The 17,520-nt window shown below is 45.0% G+C and overlaps 1 protein-coding gene across 1 annotated transcript in view; it reads right to left on the bottom strand.

Annotated features, from left to right (window-relative positions):
- LOC140718649 (A disintegrin and metalloproteinase with thrombospondin motifs 7-like) overlaps positions 1 to 16,940 on the bottom strand; it is a 193,526-nt gene extending 176,586 nt beyond the window's left edge. The window contains exons 1-2 of the mRNA XM_073032672.1: positions 16,635 to 16,940; positions 15,767 to 16,134 (exon numbers count right to left, since the gene is read on the bottom strand). Coding sequence (XP_072888773.1) covers positions 15,767 to 16,134; positions 16,635 to 16,755 — 489 coding nt within the window. The 5' untranslated portion in view covers positions 16,756 to 16,940. The remainder of the gene's footprint in view (positions 1 to 15,766; positions 16,135 to 16,634) is intronic.
- Between the last annotated feature and the right edge of the window lie 580 nt (positions 16,941 to 17,520).

Here is a 17,520-nt window from a genome sequence, read left to right as displayed (position 1 = left end):
ACGAACTACAGCCTGTGGCAGAGGCAGCCAGCAGTAAGTTCTACATATGTTAAAGCAAAAGTTGGGCAGATAATCTTCATTCCCTCAGCACGACAGAAATGAAGAAATCATAAACTGTTTCAACCATAAATGATGAAAGGGAATAAAGTATAGTCACAAGTTTCAGGCTATAAATAGCGGCAGTAATCCGTCAACATCGAGCTGATTCCACACAGAATCTTCAGCACAGAACTTTCATTTCTACATCATGTTCCCAACACCACAACGTTCCAATCAGCTTTGTAGCCAGCTAAGTACTTTGGAAGAGTTATCAGTCCTAGAATGTAAGATGCACAGCAAGATCTCACACCTCTAAATGTTTTTGGTCCTATTGGTTAAGAAGTAAACATTGCAGAGTTACAGTGAAGATCTCTACTGCCTACTTCGGGAAAAGAAAGCACAGATAGCAGCAGAATTGAGGCCATTTGGCCCATCATGTCTGCTCCACCATTCCAACTTGGCTGATTTATTATCCCTCTAGGACAGGGGTCTCCAACCTGGGGTCCACGGACCCCTTGCTTAATGATATTGGTCCATGGCATAAAAATGATTAGGAACCCCTGCTCTAGGATGAGAGGCACTGATTGAGTGGGCAGCCAGACACATTTTCCCAGGACAGAAATAGATGACGTGACAGGGCATAATTTTAAGGTGACTGGAGGAAAGCGTGCAATATCGATTAGCGATGCAGAATGTTTAGCGTCTTACACAGAGGAACAGGCCCTTTGGCCCAAATGGGTCACCCCCACCGAGATACCCATCTAAAGTAATCCCATGTACTATGTTTGGCCCAAATTCAGGAGGGTTTAAACTAATTTGGGAATGGGAACTGGAGTGATAGTGCCTGAAGATGAGGTAGCTGGTTTACAAACAGAGGCAGTGTGTAGTGAGGAGAGGCTGTTGATAGGGCAAAATTGCAGTCAACAGGACAAACTGCATCATAAAATGCGGACAGCATCAAAAGGGGTGAATACAGCTAAAGGTGTTGTATTTGAATGCGCGTAGCGAATGGAATATAGTGTTGGGAAGTGTACAGTCATGCAATCTGGTAGAAGGAATGAAAGGGTAGACTATTTTCTAAAAGGGGAGAAAATACAATAAAAAAACAGGTGCAAATGGATAACTTGCAGGTTGAGTTTGTGGTGAAGAAGGCAAATGAGATGTTAGCACTCATTTCAAGAGGACTAAGATATAAAAGCAAGGATGCTACGTTGAGACTTTCTAAAGCACCGCTGATCCCTCACTTGGGAGTTGTGGTAAACTATGTATACCTGTCTGGACACGCCCCTCTGCTGACTGCTCCTGTATAAAGGCGATTGGGGCACTGCTCCTCCCTCAATCTTCAACATGTCGTGCTCCCTTTTTCGCTGTTAACAAAAGCCTATCGTTCACTTCCAGTCTCCTAGAGTTATTGATGGGGCATCAGGAGTATTGTGAGCAGTTTTGGGCCCTTTATCTTAGAAAGGATGTGCTGAAAATGGAGAGGGTTCAAAAGAGGTTCACAAAAATTATTCTGGGATTGAATGGCTTGTCATATGAACAGCGTTTGTTGGCTCTGGGTCTATATTCACTCGATTTCAGAAGAATGAGGGGTGACCTCATTGAAACCTATCAAATGGTGAAAGGCCTCAGTGGTGGTGGAGAGGATGTTTCCTATGGTGGGAGAGTCTAACACCAGAGGACACAGCTTCAGAATAGATGAACATTCTTTAAAATGTCAATGAGGAGGAATTTCTTTAGCCAGAGAGTGGTGAATCTGTGGAATTCTTTGCCACAGGCAGCTGTGGAGGCCAAGTCTTTATATAGATTTAAGGCAGAAGTGGATAGATTCTTGATTGGTCAGGGCATGAAGGGATACGGGGAAAAGACAGGAGATTGGGGCTGAGAGGGAAAATGGATCAGCCATGATGAAATGGGGAGCAGGCTCGATGGGCCAAATGGCCTAATTCTGCTCCTATATCTTATGGTCTTATGGCCTTGTGGTCAAATCCTTCTTCTCCTATTCACCTACCTGTCCAACTACCTTTTAAATGTTCTTAATGTACCTGCCTCAACCACTTCCTCTAGCATCCTGGTCTGCATATTGACCGCCCTCTGTGTCAGCAAACAGTGACTTACATTCAAATTCCTGTTCAAAGTAAATTTAATATCAAAGTATAAAATATGTTCACCATATACTAACTTACCATTAATTTTCTTGCAGGTGTTTAGAAGAAAATAAATAATTTATGAAAAACTATTAATAAAAAAGTCTGACAGCCAATGAGCAAAAGACAAAAACATTGTGCAAATAATACGAAAACGGAATAAATAACACTGAGGACATGAGTTGTGGTGTCCTTGAAAGTGAGTCCGTAGGTTGTGGAGTTAATTCAGTGTTGAAGTGAGTGAAGTTACCCACACTGATCTGTGGTCAGATTTTCTCAGTAAGGAGCGGGAGTTACATTCAGACAAGCCACACTGACGTGCCTGAGATGGAGCTGGCTGGCTCTACAACTATCTGCAGCTTCATACAATCTGTGCACTGGAGCCTCCCGAGCAGCTGGATTTGAATCCATTATCTGCTGAGTAAGGAACGGGAGTTACACCCAGGCCAGCCACACTGACGGTGCAGTAGGAACACGTGAGGAGAAATCTTGTGCCCACCTTAATTCATGCTTACAAATAATCTACAGTCCTGACTGCAGGATCTCACATTGTTGTCCGTAGTTCAATGGTGCTTGCCACACTCTTCTCTCTTGGAGTCTGATTGTCCCGAGACGTTGTTCAGTGAAACAGGCCATTCGAGTTTGCTCCACCATTCAATCATGGCTATTTTATTTTCCCACTCAACCCCATTCTCCTGTCCTCTTCAGGTTACCTTTAACGCCCTGACTAATCAAGAACCTATCAACCTCCACTTTAAATATCCCCAATGACTCGGCCTTCACAGCCGTCCATGGCAATAAATGCCACAGATTTGCCAACCTCTGGCTAAAGAAATTCCTCCTTATCTCCATTCCACAGGGATCTCTTTCTATTCTGAGGCTTGATTCTCCCACTATTGAAAACATCCTCTCTACGTCTACTCCATTTCCTACCATTAACTGAGGGGTCAATGGACTCCAGGTTGGGAGCCCCTAGTCTAGATGAAGGGTCTCAACTTCAAACATCAACCACCCATTTCCCTCACAAAGCCCCTTTTTAAGTGCTTTCAATGCCTCCACCTTTTCCCCTAAATTTTGCTTAAAACATTTAAAGGAAAAACCTTCGGAAGGATCTAAACCAAAAATGTAGAATATTCTGAAATGAAAATGAGGAGAGACTGTTGGCAATGCCGGAAGTAGCATCTAATTTAACTCGGTTTGAGGCAAGAAAGCTACTTTTAAATAGTTGTGATTGGGGACAAGCTGCTTGTAATTGCGCTGGAAGCAGATTGGAATCTACAACTCTGCTCTGAGCTCAAAGGCCAGTGACGTGGATATACGGAGAAGGGCACCCGCAGATGTCGGGCTGTCATGGGATCAGAAGTCCATGTGAGCATGAGAGCCGATGATTGGTGAGCCTGGAATTCGAGATCCCTGAGGGCCAATGATTGGTGAGCCTGGAATTCGAGATCCCTGAGGGCCAATGATTGGTGAGCCTGGAATTCGAGATCCCTGAGGGCCAATGATTGGTGAGCCTGGAATTCGAGGTCCCTGAGGACCAATGATTGGTGAGCCTGGAATTCGAGGTCCCTGAGGGCCGATGGATTGGTGAGCCTGGAATTCGAGATCCCTGAGGGCCAATGATTGGTGAGCCTGGAATTCGAGATCCCTGAGGGCCAATGATTGGTGAGCCTGGAATTCGAGGTCCCTGAGGGCCAATGATTGGTGAGCCTGGAATTCGAGGTCCCTGAGGGCCAATGATTGGTGAGCCTGGAATTCCAGGTCCCTGAGGGCCGACAATTTGGTGAGCCTGGAATTCAAAGTCCAGTCATCGTCTAGCCTGAGGGTCAAAACCGAATATCAAAGTCTGAGGGGTCAATTAAGGATCTGGAAGTCAAAGCCTGATTACTGGGGTCTGGAGGACTGGCGGTGAGTGTGGGTGATTGGTAGTGAGGAAAGGGAGTTGTCTTGTTGCTTGTCGTGTTCTGTGTTGTCCTACTGAACATTGTGAGCATGCTATGTTGGTACCATAACGTATGGCAACCCTTGCAGGCTTCCCCCAGCACATCCTTAGGTGTGTTGGTTGATATGGCAAACCACACATTTCACTGTACATGCGATAAAAAAATGAAAATGATTCCTTCTAAAATGGTTTGGATAAAATGGAAAAATGGGGAAGAGAAAGGAGCGGGGTTGCCCATAGTGCTGTCTGTTTGGGCCCCTTATCTAAGAAACGATGTGCTGGCATTGGAGAGAGTCCAGAGGAGGTTCACAAGAATGATTCCAGGAATGAAAGGATTAACACCTAAGAAGTGTTGACAGCTCTGAGCCTGTAATCACTAGAGTTTAGAACAATAACAGAGAAATCTCATTGCAACCTATCAACTATTGAAAGGTCTGGATAAATTGGATGTGGAGAGGATGTGTTCAGTCGTGACGGAGTCTAGGATCAGAGGGCACGGCCTCAGAATAGAGGGATGTCCTTTTAGAAGAGAGATGAGGAGGAATTTCTTTAGCCAGAGGCTGGTGAATGTGTGCAGTTCATTGTCAAAGACAGTTGTGGAGGCCAAGTCATTGGGCATACACAGGGCAGAGGTTGATTGGTTCTTGATTAATCAGGGCATCAAAGGTTATGGGGAGAAAGCAGGAGAATGGGGTTAAGAGGGGTAATAGATCAGCAATGGTGGACTAGCAGAGCAGACTCGTTGAGCTGAATGGCCTAACTCTGTTCCTTAGTCTTATGGTCTTAAGATTGATTGAAAAGCCCCATTCTGCACTGCATCAACATAGGATATTTTGAACCAGCCCTTCCCGAACATTACAATCACACAGTACTGATACCATCCATCTCTTTTTCAGTCACTGCCTCCCTGTGTCTTGGCACCATTTTTCATTTACTGATGCCTTACCTGCACTTCATTAGCAACACCTGTACACCTGCTCATTAATGCAAATATCTCATCAGCCAATCACATGGCAGCAACTCAATGCACACAGACATGCTCAAGAGGTTCAGACCAAAAATCAGAACGGGGAAAAAATGTGACCTTAGTGACTTTGACTATGGAATGATCGTTGGTGCCAGACAGGGTGGTTTGAGTATCTTAGAAACTGCTGATTTCCTGGGATTTTCACACACGACAATCCCTAGAGTTTACAGAGGCTGGTGTGAGAAACAAAACATCCAGTGAGTGGCAGTTCTGTGGGCAAAAATGCCTTGTTAATGAGGGCGGTCAGAGGAGAATGACCAGACTGGTTCAAGCTGACAGGAAGGCGACAGTAACTCAAATAACCATAACAGTGGTGTGCAGAAGAGCATCTCTGAACACACAACACATTGAACCTTGAAGTGGACGGGCTCAGCAGCAGAAGATCATGAACATACACTCAGTGTCCACTTTATTAGGTACAGGAGTTGCCACTTAGTGTATAGCTAGTACACACTACAGTTGAATATGTGCCCACAGTCAGTCAGCTGTAATAAATAGCTCCTCCACCCCACATAAAATTAAATATAAACCCCTCGTAATACTGGTCTATTCTTTGCAACTTTTTTTGCAGCAACGATGTTGGCTTCTGTTCAAAATAAGTTCCAATTAAAATTAAGCTATTTCTATACAGAGGATCCACATTTCAGAGTCCATGAAACATTTCAGAGTCCATGAAAGTACTTTCATTCCTTAAGTGAAACAACCCAAGTCCCTTGTTGAATCAAGTTACTGTTTGCTATAAATTTAGCGGTTTAAGTGCAGGAAATGAGAAGCAACTCAAGGGTACGGTTGTGTTTATTTATGGATGTAATTACCTGGAGTATTTAACACTTTGTGTGCTGAAGATGCACTAAGTTCCAAGATTGTTTAATGTCATTTCCCGCACACAAGTGCAAAGGAGATCAAAATAATTGTTCTCCGGGTCTGAAGAACATATATACAGAATAGTGCCAGAAAAAGGGCAGCTATATCATTAAGGATCCCACCCACCCTGCTCAGGGACTGTTTGTCCCACTCTCATCAGGGAGGAGGCTACGTAGCATCCACACCAGGACCACCAGACTCAATTACTTTCCCCAAGTCGTCAGGCTGACCAACACCTCCACCCACTAACCCACCCCTCCACACCCCAATCACCACGACTTTATCATTTTCTGTCAGCCACCTGATGTATAGACACTCCTGTGCCCAGCATCACTTTATGGGCATATACAGTGCCTATAAACAGTATTCACTCCCCACCCCTTGGAAGTCTTCCTGTATTGTTACTTTACAACATTGAATCACAGTGGATTTAATTTGGCTTTTTTGACACTAATCAACAGAAAATGACTCTCTCGTATCAAAATGAAAGCAGATCTCGATAAAGTGATCGAAATTCATTACAAATATAAAATATAAAATAGTTGATTGGATAAGTATTCACCCTCTTTAATATGACACATCAAATTAGCCAATTAGTTTTAGAAGTCACATAATGAGTTAAATGGAGATCACCTGTGTGCAGTCACGGTGTTTCAATTGACTACAGTAAAAATACACCTGTGTCTGGAAGGTCCAACTGCTGGTGAGTCAGTATCCTGGCGAAAACTACACCGTGAAGACAAAAGAACACCTCAAGGACAAGTCAGGAGAGCAATATAAGAAAATTTCCAAGTCACCGAATATCCCTTGGAGTACAGTTAATTCAATCATCAAGAAATGGACAGAATATGGCACAGCTGCAAATTTGCCTGGAGCAGGCCATCCTCAAAAACTTGAGTGACTGTGCAAGAAGGGGACTAGTGAGGGAGTCCACCAAGAGACCTATGAGAACTCTGGAGGAGTGACAAGCTTCAGTGGCTGAGATGGGAGAGCCTGTGCATACAACTGTTGCTCGGGTGCATCGGAGAGTGGCAAAGAGAAAGCCATTGTTGGAAAAAACTCACATGAAATCTCAGCTAGTTTGCCAGAAGGCACGTGGGAGACTCTGAAGTCAGCTAGAAGAAGGTTCTATTGTCTGATGAATCCAAGAATGGAGCTTTTTGGCCATCTGACTAAATGCTAAGTTTAGCATAAGCCAAACATCACACACCATCCCTACCGTGAAGCATGGTGGTGGCTGCATCGTGCTGTGGGGATGCTTCACTGCAGCAGGTCCTGGGAGGCTTGAGAAGGTAGAGGGTAAAATGAATGCAGCAAAACTCAGGGAAATCCTGGAGGAAAACCTGATGCAGTCTGCAAGAGAACTGTGACTTGGGAGAAGATTTGTTTTCCAGCAAAACAACAACCCCAAGTGTAAAGCCAAAGCTACACAGGAATGGCTTAAAAACAACAAAGTTAATGTTCTGGAGTGGTCAAGTCAGAGTCCAGACCTCAATCCAATTGAGAATTTGTAGCTGAACTTGAAAAAGGGCTGTTCACTCATGATCCCCATGCAATCTGACAGAGCTTGGGTAGTTTTGTAAAGAAAAATGGGGAAAATTTGCGGTGTCCAGATGTGCAAAGCTGATAAGAGACATCCACACAGACTCGAAGCTGTAATTGCTGCCAAAGGTGCATCTACTAAATAATGACTTGAAGGGGGTGAATAACCATATAACCATATAACAATTACAGCACGAAAACAGGCCATCTCGGCCCTTCTAGTCCGTGCTGAACACTTACTCTCACCTAGTCCCACTGACCTGCACTCAGCCCCTAACCCTCCATTCCTTTCCTGTCCATATACCTATCCAATTTTGCTTTAAATGACAATACTGAACCTGCCTCTACCACTTCTACTGGAAGCTCATTCCACACAGCTATCACTCTCTGACTAAAGAAATTCCCCCTCATGTTACCCTTAAACTTTTGCCCCCTAACTCTCAACTCATGTCCTCTTGTTTGAATCTGCCCTTCTCTCAATGAAAAAAGCCTTTCCACGTCAACTCTATCTATCCCCCTCATCATTTTAAATACCTCTATCAAGTCCCCCCTCAACCTTCTACGTTCCAAAGAATAAAGACCTAACTTGTTCAACCTTTCCCTGTAACTCAGGTGCTGAAACCCAGGTAACATTCTAGTAAATCTTCTCTGTACTCTCTATTTTGTTGACATCTTTCCTATAATTCGGTGACCAGAACTGTACACAATACTCCAAATTCGGCCTTACCAATGCCTTGTACAATTTTAACATTACATCCCAACTCCTATACTCAATGCTCTGATTTATAAAGGCCAGCATACCAAAAGCTTTCTTCACCACCCTATCCACATGAGATTCCACCTTCAGGGAACTATGCACCATGATTCCTAGATCACTCTGTTCTACTGCATTCTTCAATGCCCTACCATTTACCATGTATGTCTTATTTGGATTATTCCTACCAAAATGTAGCATCTCACACTTATCAGCATTAAACTCCATCTGCCAGTGCTCAGCCCACTCTTCGAACTGGCCTAAATCTCCCTGCAAACTTTGAAAACCTACTTCATTATCCACAACGCCACCTATCTTAGTATCATCTGCATAATTACTAATCCAATTTACCACCTCATCATCCAGATCATTAATGCATATGACAACCAACATTGGACCCAGTACAGATCCCTGAGGCACACCACTAGTCACCGTCCTCCAACCTGACAAACAGTTATCCACCACTATTCTCTGGCATCTCCCATTCAGCCACTGTTGAATCCATTTTACTACTTCAATATTAATACCTAATGACTGAACTTTCCTAACTAACCTCCCATGCGGAACCTTGTCAAAGGTCTTACTGAAGTCCATATTGACAATACCCTTGTCAACTTTCCTTGTAACCTCTTCAAAAAGTTCAATAAGATTTGTCAAACATGACCTTCCACGCACAAATCCATGTTGACTGTTCCTAATCAGACCCTGTCTATCCAGATAATTATATATACCATCTCTAAGAATACTTACGCGATCTATTATTTTGTGTTTATATTTGTAATTAATTTAAATCATTTTGTACAGATCTGTTTTTACTTTGACACAAAAGGGTCTTTTTCCTGTTGATCAGCATCAAAAAAGCCAAATTAGATCCACTGTGATTCAATGTTGTAAACATGAAAACTTCCAAGGAGGGGTGAATACACTGTAAGCTAACTAATGTATATGTTTATTGTGTTTTTCTTTCTTATTACATTATCTTGTATTTTAGTGACTTAATATGGTTTTGGAAACTTAATCTAAGATGTTAAATTGAGTTTCCTATCTGTTTCACGATCTCCCTTCTCGTGACCTCAACAGGCAGACTTATTAAATTGATTGGCATTTGCCGACATAATAATTTTACGATATCATTGTGAATTAATGCATTGCCAAATCCCCTTAGAAAAGCATGTCTAGTTTCTCAGGAGCACCTTTTGTGACCTCAAAGCTTGCCACACTTTTTGTACTGTTGGAAATATACTTCACCGATGAGCCCGTCTGTCCCTTCTCCTTCAACGTGCTGGCACAGTCCGCTGTACCTCTACAGCGCAAATGGCAGCACTTTGGTGATAAGTTACACTGAACACAGAACACCACAGGTCCTTAGGTCCACCCTGTGAAGCCGACCTTTTAACCTTCTCCAAAATCAATCTAAACCTTCTGTCCCACACAACCCTCTATTTTTCTTTCATCCTTGTACCTATCTAAGAGTCTCTTAAATGCCCCTAATGTATCTGCCTTCACCATCACCCCTAGCAGTTCATCTTATACACATCGCGCAGTCTGAGTAAAAAAACCTACCCCTGACATCCTGCCTTACACTTTCCCCCAATCACTTTAATTATGCCCTCTTTTTAACCTTGCTACCTGGAGAAAAAGGCACTAGCTGTCCACTCTGTCCATGCCTCTCCATCACAGCAATCAAGTCATCTCTCATTCCCCCCTTTGTTCCATAGAGAAAGGCCCTAACTCACTCAACCTTTCCTCTTAAAACATGCTCTCTCATCCAGGCAGCATCCTGGTAAATCTCCTCTGCACCCTCTCCAAAGCTTCCACATTGTTGTGTAATGAGGTGACCAGAAATGAATACAATACTCCAGGTGTGGTCTAACCAGGGTTTTAGAGCTGCAACGTTACCTCGCGGCCCTTGAACTCAATTTCCCGACTCAACGTTCCTTCGAGGTATCTATGGAGCTGGACCCCAAGATCCCTCTGTTCCCCCACCCCCATCCCTCTGCTAACAATCCTACCATTAAGACCATAAGATACAGGAACAGAATTAGACCATCTGGCCCATCGAGCCTGCTCCACCATTTTATCATGGCTGATCCAATTTTCCTCTCAGCCCCAATCTCCTGCCTTCTCCCCGCATCACTTCAAGCCCTGACCAATCAAAAATCTATCAACCTCTGCCTTAAATATACATAAAGATATGGCCACCACAGCTGCCTGTGGCGAAGTATTCCACAGATTCACCGTTCTCCGGCTAAAGAAATTCCTCCTCATCTCTTTTGTAAAGGGATATCCCTCTACTCTGAGGCTGTGTCTTCTAGTCTTAGACTCATCCAACACAGAAACATCTTCTCCACATCCATTCTACCAATGCCTTTCACCATTTGATAGGTTTCAATGAGGTGACCCTTCATTCTTCTGAATTCTAGTGAACCCTGCATTCTACCTGCAAGTTCTACCTTCCAAAGTGAATCACATGACACTTTTCCAGATTGAACTCTATCTGCCACATCTCAGCCCGGCTCTGCATCCAGTCAATGTCCCACTGAGTTAGTAATGACTAAGCCTAACCATCATAGCAGTCCCTGTCCTTGCTCCAGGTCCCTATTCATCACACTCCCTATCCTTGCTCCAGGTCCCTATTCATCACACTCCCTGTCCTTGCTCCAGGTCCCTATTCATCACACTCCCTATCCTTGCTCCAGGTCCCTATTCATCACACTCCCTATCCTTGCTCCAGGTCCCTATTCATCACACTCCCTATCCTTGCTCCAGGTCCCTATTCATCACACTCCCTATCCTTGCTCCAGGTCCCTATTCATCACACTCCCTATCCTTGCTCCAGGTCCCTATTCATCACACTCCCTATCCTTGCTCCAGGTCCCTATTCATCACTCCCTATCCTTGCTCCAGGTCCCTATTCATCACACTCCCTATCCTTGCTCCAGGTCCCTATTCATCACACTCCCTATCCTTGCTCCAGGTCCCTATTCATCACTCCCTATCCTTGCTCCAGGTCCCTATTCATCACACTCCCTATCCTTGCTCCAGGTCCCTATTCATCACACTCCCTATCCTTGCTCCAGGTCCCTATGCCTAGCAGTCCACGTCCTTGCTAAGTAGCAACTTGGAAACTCTTTGGCATTAGTCTCCTGACCCAATTAAATGGCATAGTGTCCCAAATAAATGGAGGGAATCCCAACAATTTTCTCAATTAGTTTTTGTTCTGTATCTTGGTACATGTGACAATAATAAACCAATTCCAAATCCAGAAAGTGTGGTGAACTGCAAGATTTAAATCAACAAGAACAACAGCAGAAGATGAGGGGGTGTTCAGTGCCATCTGCCTCTGTTTGACCGTCTCCCTCCCCCTCGCTGCAGCGTACTGGGTCTTGGGAAGGTTTGATCAGTGCAGTCTGTGGACTGGACTCGGTTTTAAAGGATTCTGCAGTTCCTGTTATGATGTGTTTCTGGTTTCTGTTTTTTTATTGTTATTTTGATCGGATGGACTGGCTCAGCGACCTGCAGGCAACAAATGACACAGTGCTAAATTGATCTGAACTGATCTAAACAATCCTAAACTGTTTCAAAGAGCCTGCGGTTTGATTTTTAATATTATGTGTTTTATACACTTGATTTTTGCTGTTTGTGCAAATAGTTAGCTTTCCTTTGTGCACTGGGTTGATGCTTTCTTTGAATGGGTTCCATAGTGTCTCTTCACTTCGTGGCTGTCGGTGGGAAGATGAGTCTCAGGGTTGTATACTGTATACATTGATAATAAATGAGCTTTGAATCTTTGATCTGCTGGAGTTATCTTAAATTTTGAAATATAACCCTGCCGACTTTAATTCTGAAATTCTGGTGGACAATGTTCGGGGAGGGTTACACCCACTTTGTATTGGCAGAGTTCTTCGGTCAGACAGTTACATAATCCTGTGTTGCCTTTCTTTTGGTTGTACCACCAAAATCATCAGCTGCCAAGTGTTGTTACAGTTCAAAAAGGAGAATGCTATCTGAGCAATAATTTCCATTAACATTACGTAAAAGTTTATCCCTGATTATCGGTATCGTGCTTAGACCAGCCTTGGTAATTTAAGGAATGCTTACATGATGCTTTAAAACATTAATTACTCATGCTGTGTATAACTTTTGGATATTTTACATGTACACTGCTGTGCAAAAGTCTGAGGCACATTCAGCTAGGGAGTCTAAGAGTTTTGCACAGTCCTGTAGTAATTCTATGTACTGCTGCCGCAAAAAGAACAAATTTCATGATACATGTGAGTGATGATAAACCTGCTTCTGATATGGGTTTCTCTGGTGGACTGAGAGTGGGAAGGGGGCAGGGACAGGGGAATCATGGTTGGGAAAAGGGGAAGGCAGAGGGGAAGAGACACATTCTGTAATGATCAATAAACCAATTGTTTGGAATCAAATGACCTTGCCTGGTGTTTCAGGGCTGGGTGTGTCTGCACCTCCCCCACCCCTGGCACCCCTTCTCATCTGTCCAACACCCCTCACGTGGCACTCCACACTCATTATTCCCAACATCCTTTGCTCCCACCAGATCTATACACGCATACATATGTGTCTAAGACTTTGACATGGTACCTTAAGTTGAGCTTCATATATTCTTAATATTTTATGAATGTGTGACATCAGAAGTTTGCCACATTAAGTACTTACGGTTCTTTCTCAGTTTTACTCTAATTTATTTGCGTATGTGAGTGCTGCACAAGCAAAGCACCAGCAGTTCGGATGCTGTATCCTGACGCCCATGTTCCGTTGAGTGGAATTTGGCTTACTGCTCAATTGAGGAGTACAGGCTACCTCGAAGGACTGTGAAGACGTTTAGAATCAATGGAAATGGAAAAAGGCCCCAAGGTAAATCAGCAATGGTTGGATGGGCCACTTAAATGGACAGCCAAATGTCATTCATTAAGAGAGCCAGGATTCACAGAAAAGTAGGAACCAAAAGGTTATCTTCCTAGAAGTTCAATATTAAACAAGGGCTTTCCTATAGTAGTGGAGTCTAGGACTAGAGAGCATGGCCTCAGAATAGAAGGATATCACTTCAGAACGGAGATGAGGAGGAAGGAATTACCATATGTGGAGGAAGATCGGCAGAATCACTTTGTGTTTAGTCTTTACATAGGATGTCTATGAGTTTGGAAGTTCAGCACAGAGGTGAACAGGATGCTGAGACTGCAAAAAATTATCCCAAGACTGTTGCAATCTACAGCAAGGTCTACACCAATAACTGGCATCGACCCAAAACTGACTGAGGAAAAAAAAGCAATCAAAGTGTCCTAACAAAAATGTTGGCCTCCCTGCAGTGTTGAGGTGAGTGAGGGGAAAATTGAGGGGTTCAGTGAGAGTTCATCTGATCGGTTCCCCCAATGGAAGTCCTGACCTCTGGGGAGTGTTTGAGTAAGTGAATCCTACCACAAAGTTTAGAATGAAAGGTGAACTAACATTTACATTTCTCATGAGGTAGGGGTACATTGAGTAAGTTGATTCTTCCCGCTGGAAAAGTTACAACAAGAAGTCATAGTCTATCGTTAACATGTCATGGAGAACAGATCTCAGGAGAGATTTCCCCACAGAGAGGATCTGGAATTCTCTACTCTGCAGATTCTGTTGCTGAGAAGATCCAAGGCTGAAATCTTTGGGCATTTTGAGGGTAATAAGGAATGTGGGAATTTGGCGGGACAGCGGAGTTGGGAATTCAGTGGGACCTTGGAATTGTTGAGCTTCAGCAATGCTCAGTGGAGTAAATTCAAAGATTATCTTTATTTGTCACCTGTCCATTGAAATACAGAGAGAATCCTGATGGAGGGTCTCAGCCCGAAATATTGACTGTTTATTCATCTCCTTAGATCCTGCTGAGTTCCTCCAGCATTTTGTGTGTGTTACTGCAGTGAAATGTGTCATTTACATGAAATCAGGTTGGGTGACACTTCACAACTGTAAAAGACATTGAGAGACGATGAGTAATTCCAGTCACTGAGCTATAGGAAGGATTGCATTAAGCTGGAGGAGTTTGGACACTCTCTTCCATGACCGCAAGGGTTTCCTCCCACATCCCAAAGACAAAGGGGTTCGGGTTAGTAAGTCGCGACTATGCAACGTTGGCACCAGAAGCAATGGCCACACTTGCGGGCTGCCCCTGCACAAAACGACACATTTCACTGTACACGTGACAAATACAAGCTCAGCTATCCTTAGAAAAGATTCACAAAGGCATCACTGGGACTGGGGGTGGGGGGGCTTGAGTCACAAGGAAATGTTGGACAGGCTGGGACTGTTTTCGTTGGAGTGAAGGAGGCTGAGTGGTGACCTTATTATAAAGTCATGAGGGGTGTAGATAACGTGGGCATGGACGGGGAGTCAGAAACCGAAGGGGAACAGGCTCAGGGTGAGAGAGGCAAAGTTGAGCGTGGTGTGTCTACAGGATGAGCTGCCAGAGTAAGTGGTAGAGGCAGGTACAATGACAATATTTAAAAGATACCTGCACAGGTACATTGATAGAAAAGCTTTAGAAGGTTGTGGGCAAAACACAGGCAAATGGAACTAGTTCAGATAGGGTCATTGAACAAACATAGGACAGATGCTACGGCATAGTACAGCCCTTCAGCCCACAAACAATATTGTGCCAAACTCTTTAACCTATCTCTTCCCTCCTACATAGCCCTCCCTTTTTCTATCATCTAAGAGTCACTTAAACGTGCGTAACGTATCTGCCTCTGCCACCATTCTTGGCATGTGTTCCACTCCCTGTGTAGATAACTTCTGACACCGCCTCTATACTTTCCTCCAATCACCTTAAAATGGTGCCCCTTTTATATTAGCCATTTCCACCCTGGAGTTCATGGATCTCTGGGTATCCACACGATCTATGTGCCTTATCATCTTGTACAGCTCTATCAAGTCACCTCTCATCCTCCTTCACTCCAAAGAGAAGCACCCTAGCTTGCTCAGCCTGTCCTCCTCCTAAGACACGCTCTCAAATCCAGGCAGCGACCTGGTCAATCTCCTCTGCGCCCTCTCTAAAGGTTGCACGCCCTTCCTATAATGAGGCAACCAGAAATGAACACAATACTCCAAGTGTGGTCTAACCAGAGTTTTATAGAGCTGCAACATTACCACACACTCCTTGAACTCAATCCCTTGTCTAATGAAGTCAACACTTTACATACCTTCTTAACCACCCCATCAACATAGCAACTTTGAGGCATCTATGGACGTGAAGCCCAAGATCCCTCTCCTCCTCCACTCTAAGAATCCTGTCATTAACCCTGTACTCTGCCTTCAAATTCGAAAGCACGGAGGAGTTGGGCCGAAGGGCCTGTTTCGGTGCCTCGACTAGTACCATCTATACCTTGACTGCCTTGGCCAATATCTTCTAGTCAACAGTACGAAAATTATTTGCACCGCCATCCTCCAGATGTGCTTACCAGTCCATGGCATGTGCTGATGGCGGCGATCCCGCTGCCGGCTGTTGGCGCCTGCACTCTCCCGATAAGGTGGCAGCTATTGGGCTGGGGTCGGCTAATCGTGGCCCCTCTCACCCCTCCGTAGTGCCTCTCAGCCACGAAGCCCGGAGCGAGCAGAGCCTGGTTCACCGTCAGGTTGAAGTACAGCTGGCGGCCCTTGTGCGAGAGCTTGTAATACACGGTGGGGCCGAGCGGCCGCTCCGCCGTCAGTTCACGGCGCCGCAGCCGCCTCACCTGGTGGGACACGTCGTGGGACAAGAAGCGGCCCAGGTGATCAACCTTGACAGGGTAAACCACCTCCGGCTCGGGCAGGGCTTGGAGATGGCGCTCTGCAAAAACAAGAACCGTCCATCAAAATAAACTTCAAACCAAATCTGCAAACCGGTCGCTCTCGTAAGTGTTTCTTCATAGGCAAACCTAAAAAATGCAACTTTAAAAATCAAAAATGCACCGTTATGAGGCGTAGTACAATTTAACCAATCAAGTGTATCCTTATTCGGCGTAATGCAATTTTATTTATCAAAATGCATCGTTATTACGCAAAATGCAAACTTATTAAAATGCATTGTTATTAAAAAGCAAACGCCACGGCTAAATCTTTATACTGCCAGAGATCGAAGCGTTTTTCTAGCTTGAGAAAATCGCAGTGACGCGCGTTATAAACAAAATATCTCGAAGGCGCCGGACAGAGATCTTGCCGGGAATATCGCTGTCGGTGCTGCGTTTGGCAGTCTCGGTTCAACTCGACAACAGAACGAAGCGGTGAGGCTTTAGGAAGGGGGTAGGGGGGTGATTTGCCCGGTGTGACTGGGTGTGAACAGCCACCTACCCTGCAGTCCGAGCCGCCTCTGGCCCCTGCTTTCACACAGCCCCTCGGTCAACACAAAGACAAGGAAAGTTGACAGGGTCTGGATGAAGTTGCTCCCGCTGCCGCTCCACAGTCTCTGCATGTTCCCCGGTTAATGTCTAGCTCGCTGCGTCCAGGGGCATGTCACCCGTGTGCAGGCTAAAGTCCGGCCTCTCTCCCCCGAGCAGGGCACCGGCTCCGCGATCCCCACCGCGGCTGGACTGTGGGCAACGGAGCGGGACCCGGCCTGAAGCTGACAGCGCGGCTCCGCCACTCATCGGCCGGCCCTGCCGCCAGCTATTTGCATAACGTTCCGCCCTTCTCTCCCCTTCCCCTCCCCTCCCCTCCCTTCCCCTCATATCCTCGACACACTCCACACACCCCTCTCTAAAACACACCCCGGACTCACCACACCCCTCCCTAAAACACACCCCTCCCATCCCCGCCCAGACATCACCACACCCCTCCCTAAAACACACCCCTCCAACCCCCCTCCCTGACACACACACACACACAACTGGCATTCACAGCTGAATTTAAACTCAGTCTGCACTCACACTCACAGAACACAGACATTTCTGAAGCTCCCACTCAATTGACTTTTTTTTGTTGTGATGGCAAACCATCTGTTTCCTAGATCATACGTGTGTGTATGTATTCCTCTTTCCACTCCCTTTCTCTCTCCCTCTCTCTCTTTCCCACTCTGTCTCTCTTTCTCCCCTCTCCCTCTCATACTCTCTCTCTCCTCTCTCCTCACACAATCTCCTTTCTCACTCACTCACTCTCTCTCCCCCTCATCTCTCTCTCCCTTATCTCTCTCACTCCCTCTATCTCCCTTTCTCCCCCTCCCTCTCTCTCCCACTCTCCT

The sequence above is a fragment of the Hemitrygon akajei genome, chromosome 30, assembly GCF_048418815.1.
Source record: "Hemitrygon akajei chromosome 30, sHemAka1.3, whole genome shotgun sequence".
Lineage (NCBI taxonomy): Eukaryota > Metazoa > Chordata > Chondrichthyes > Myliobatiformes > Dasyatidae > Hemitrygon > Hemitrygon akajei.
This window is presented reverse-complemented; position numbering and strand designations above follow the sequence as displayed.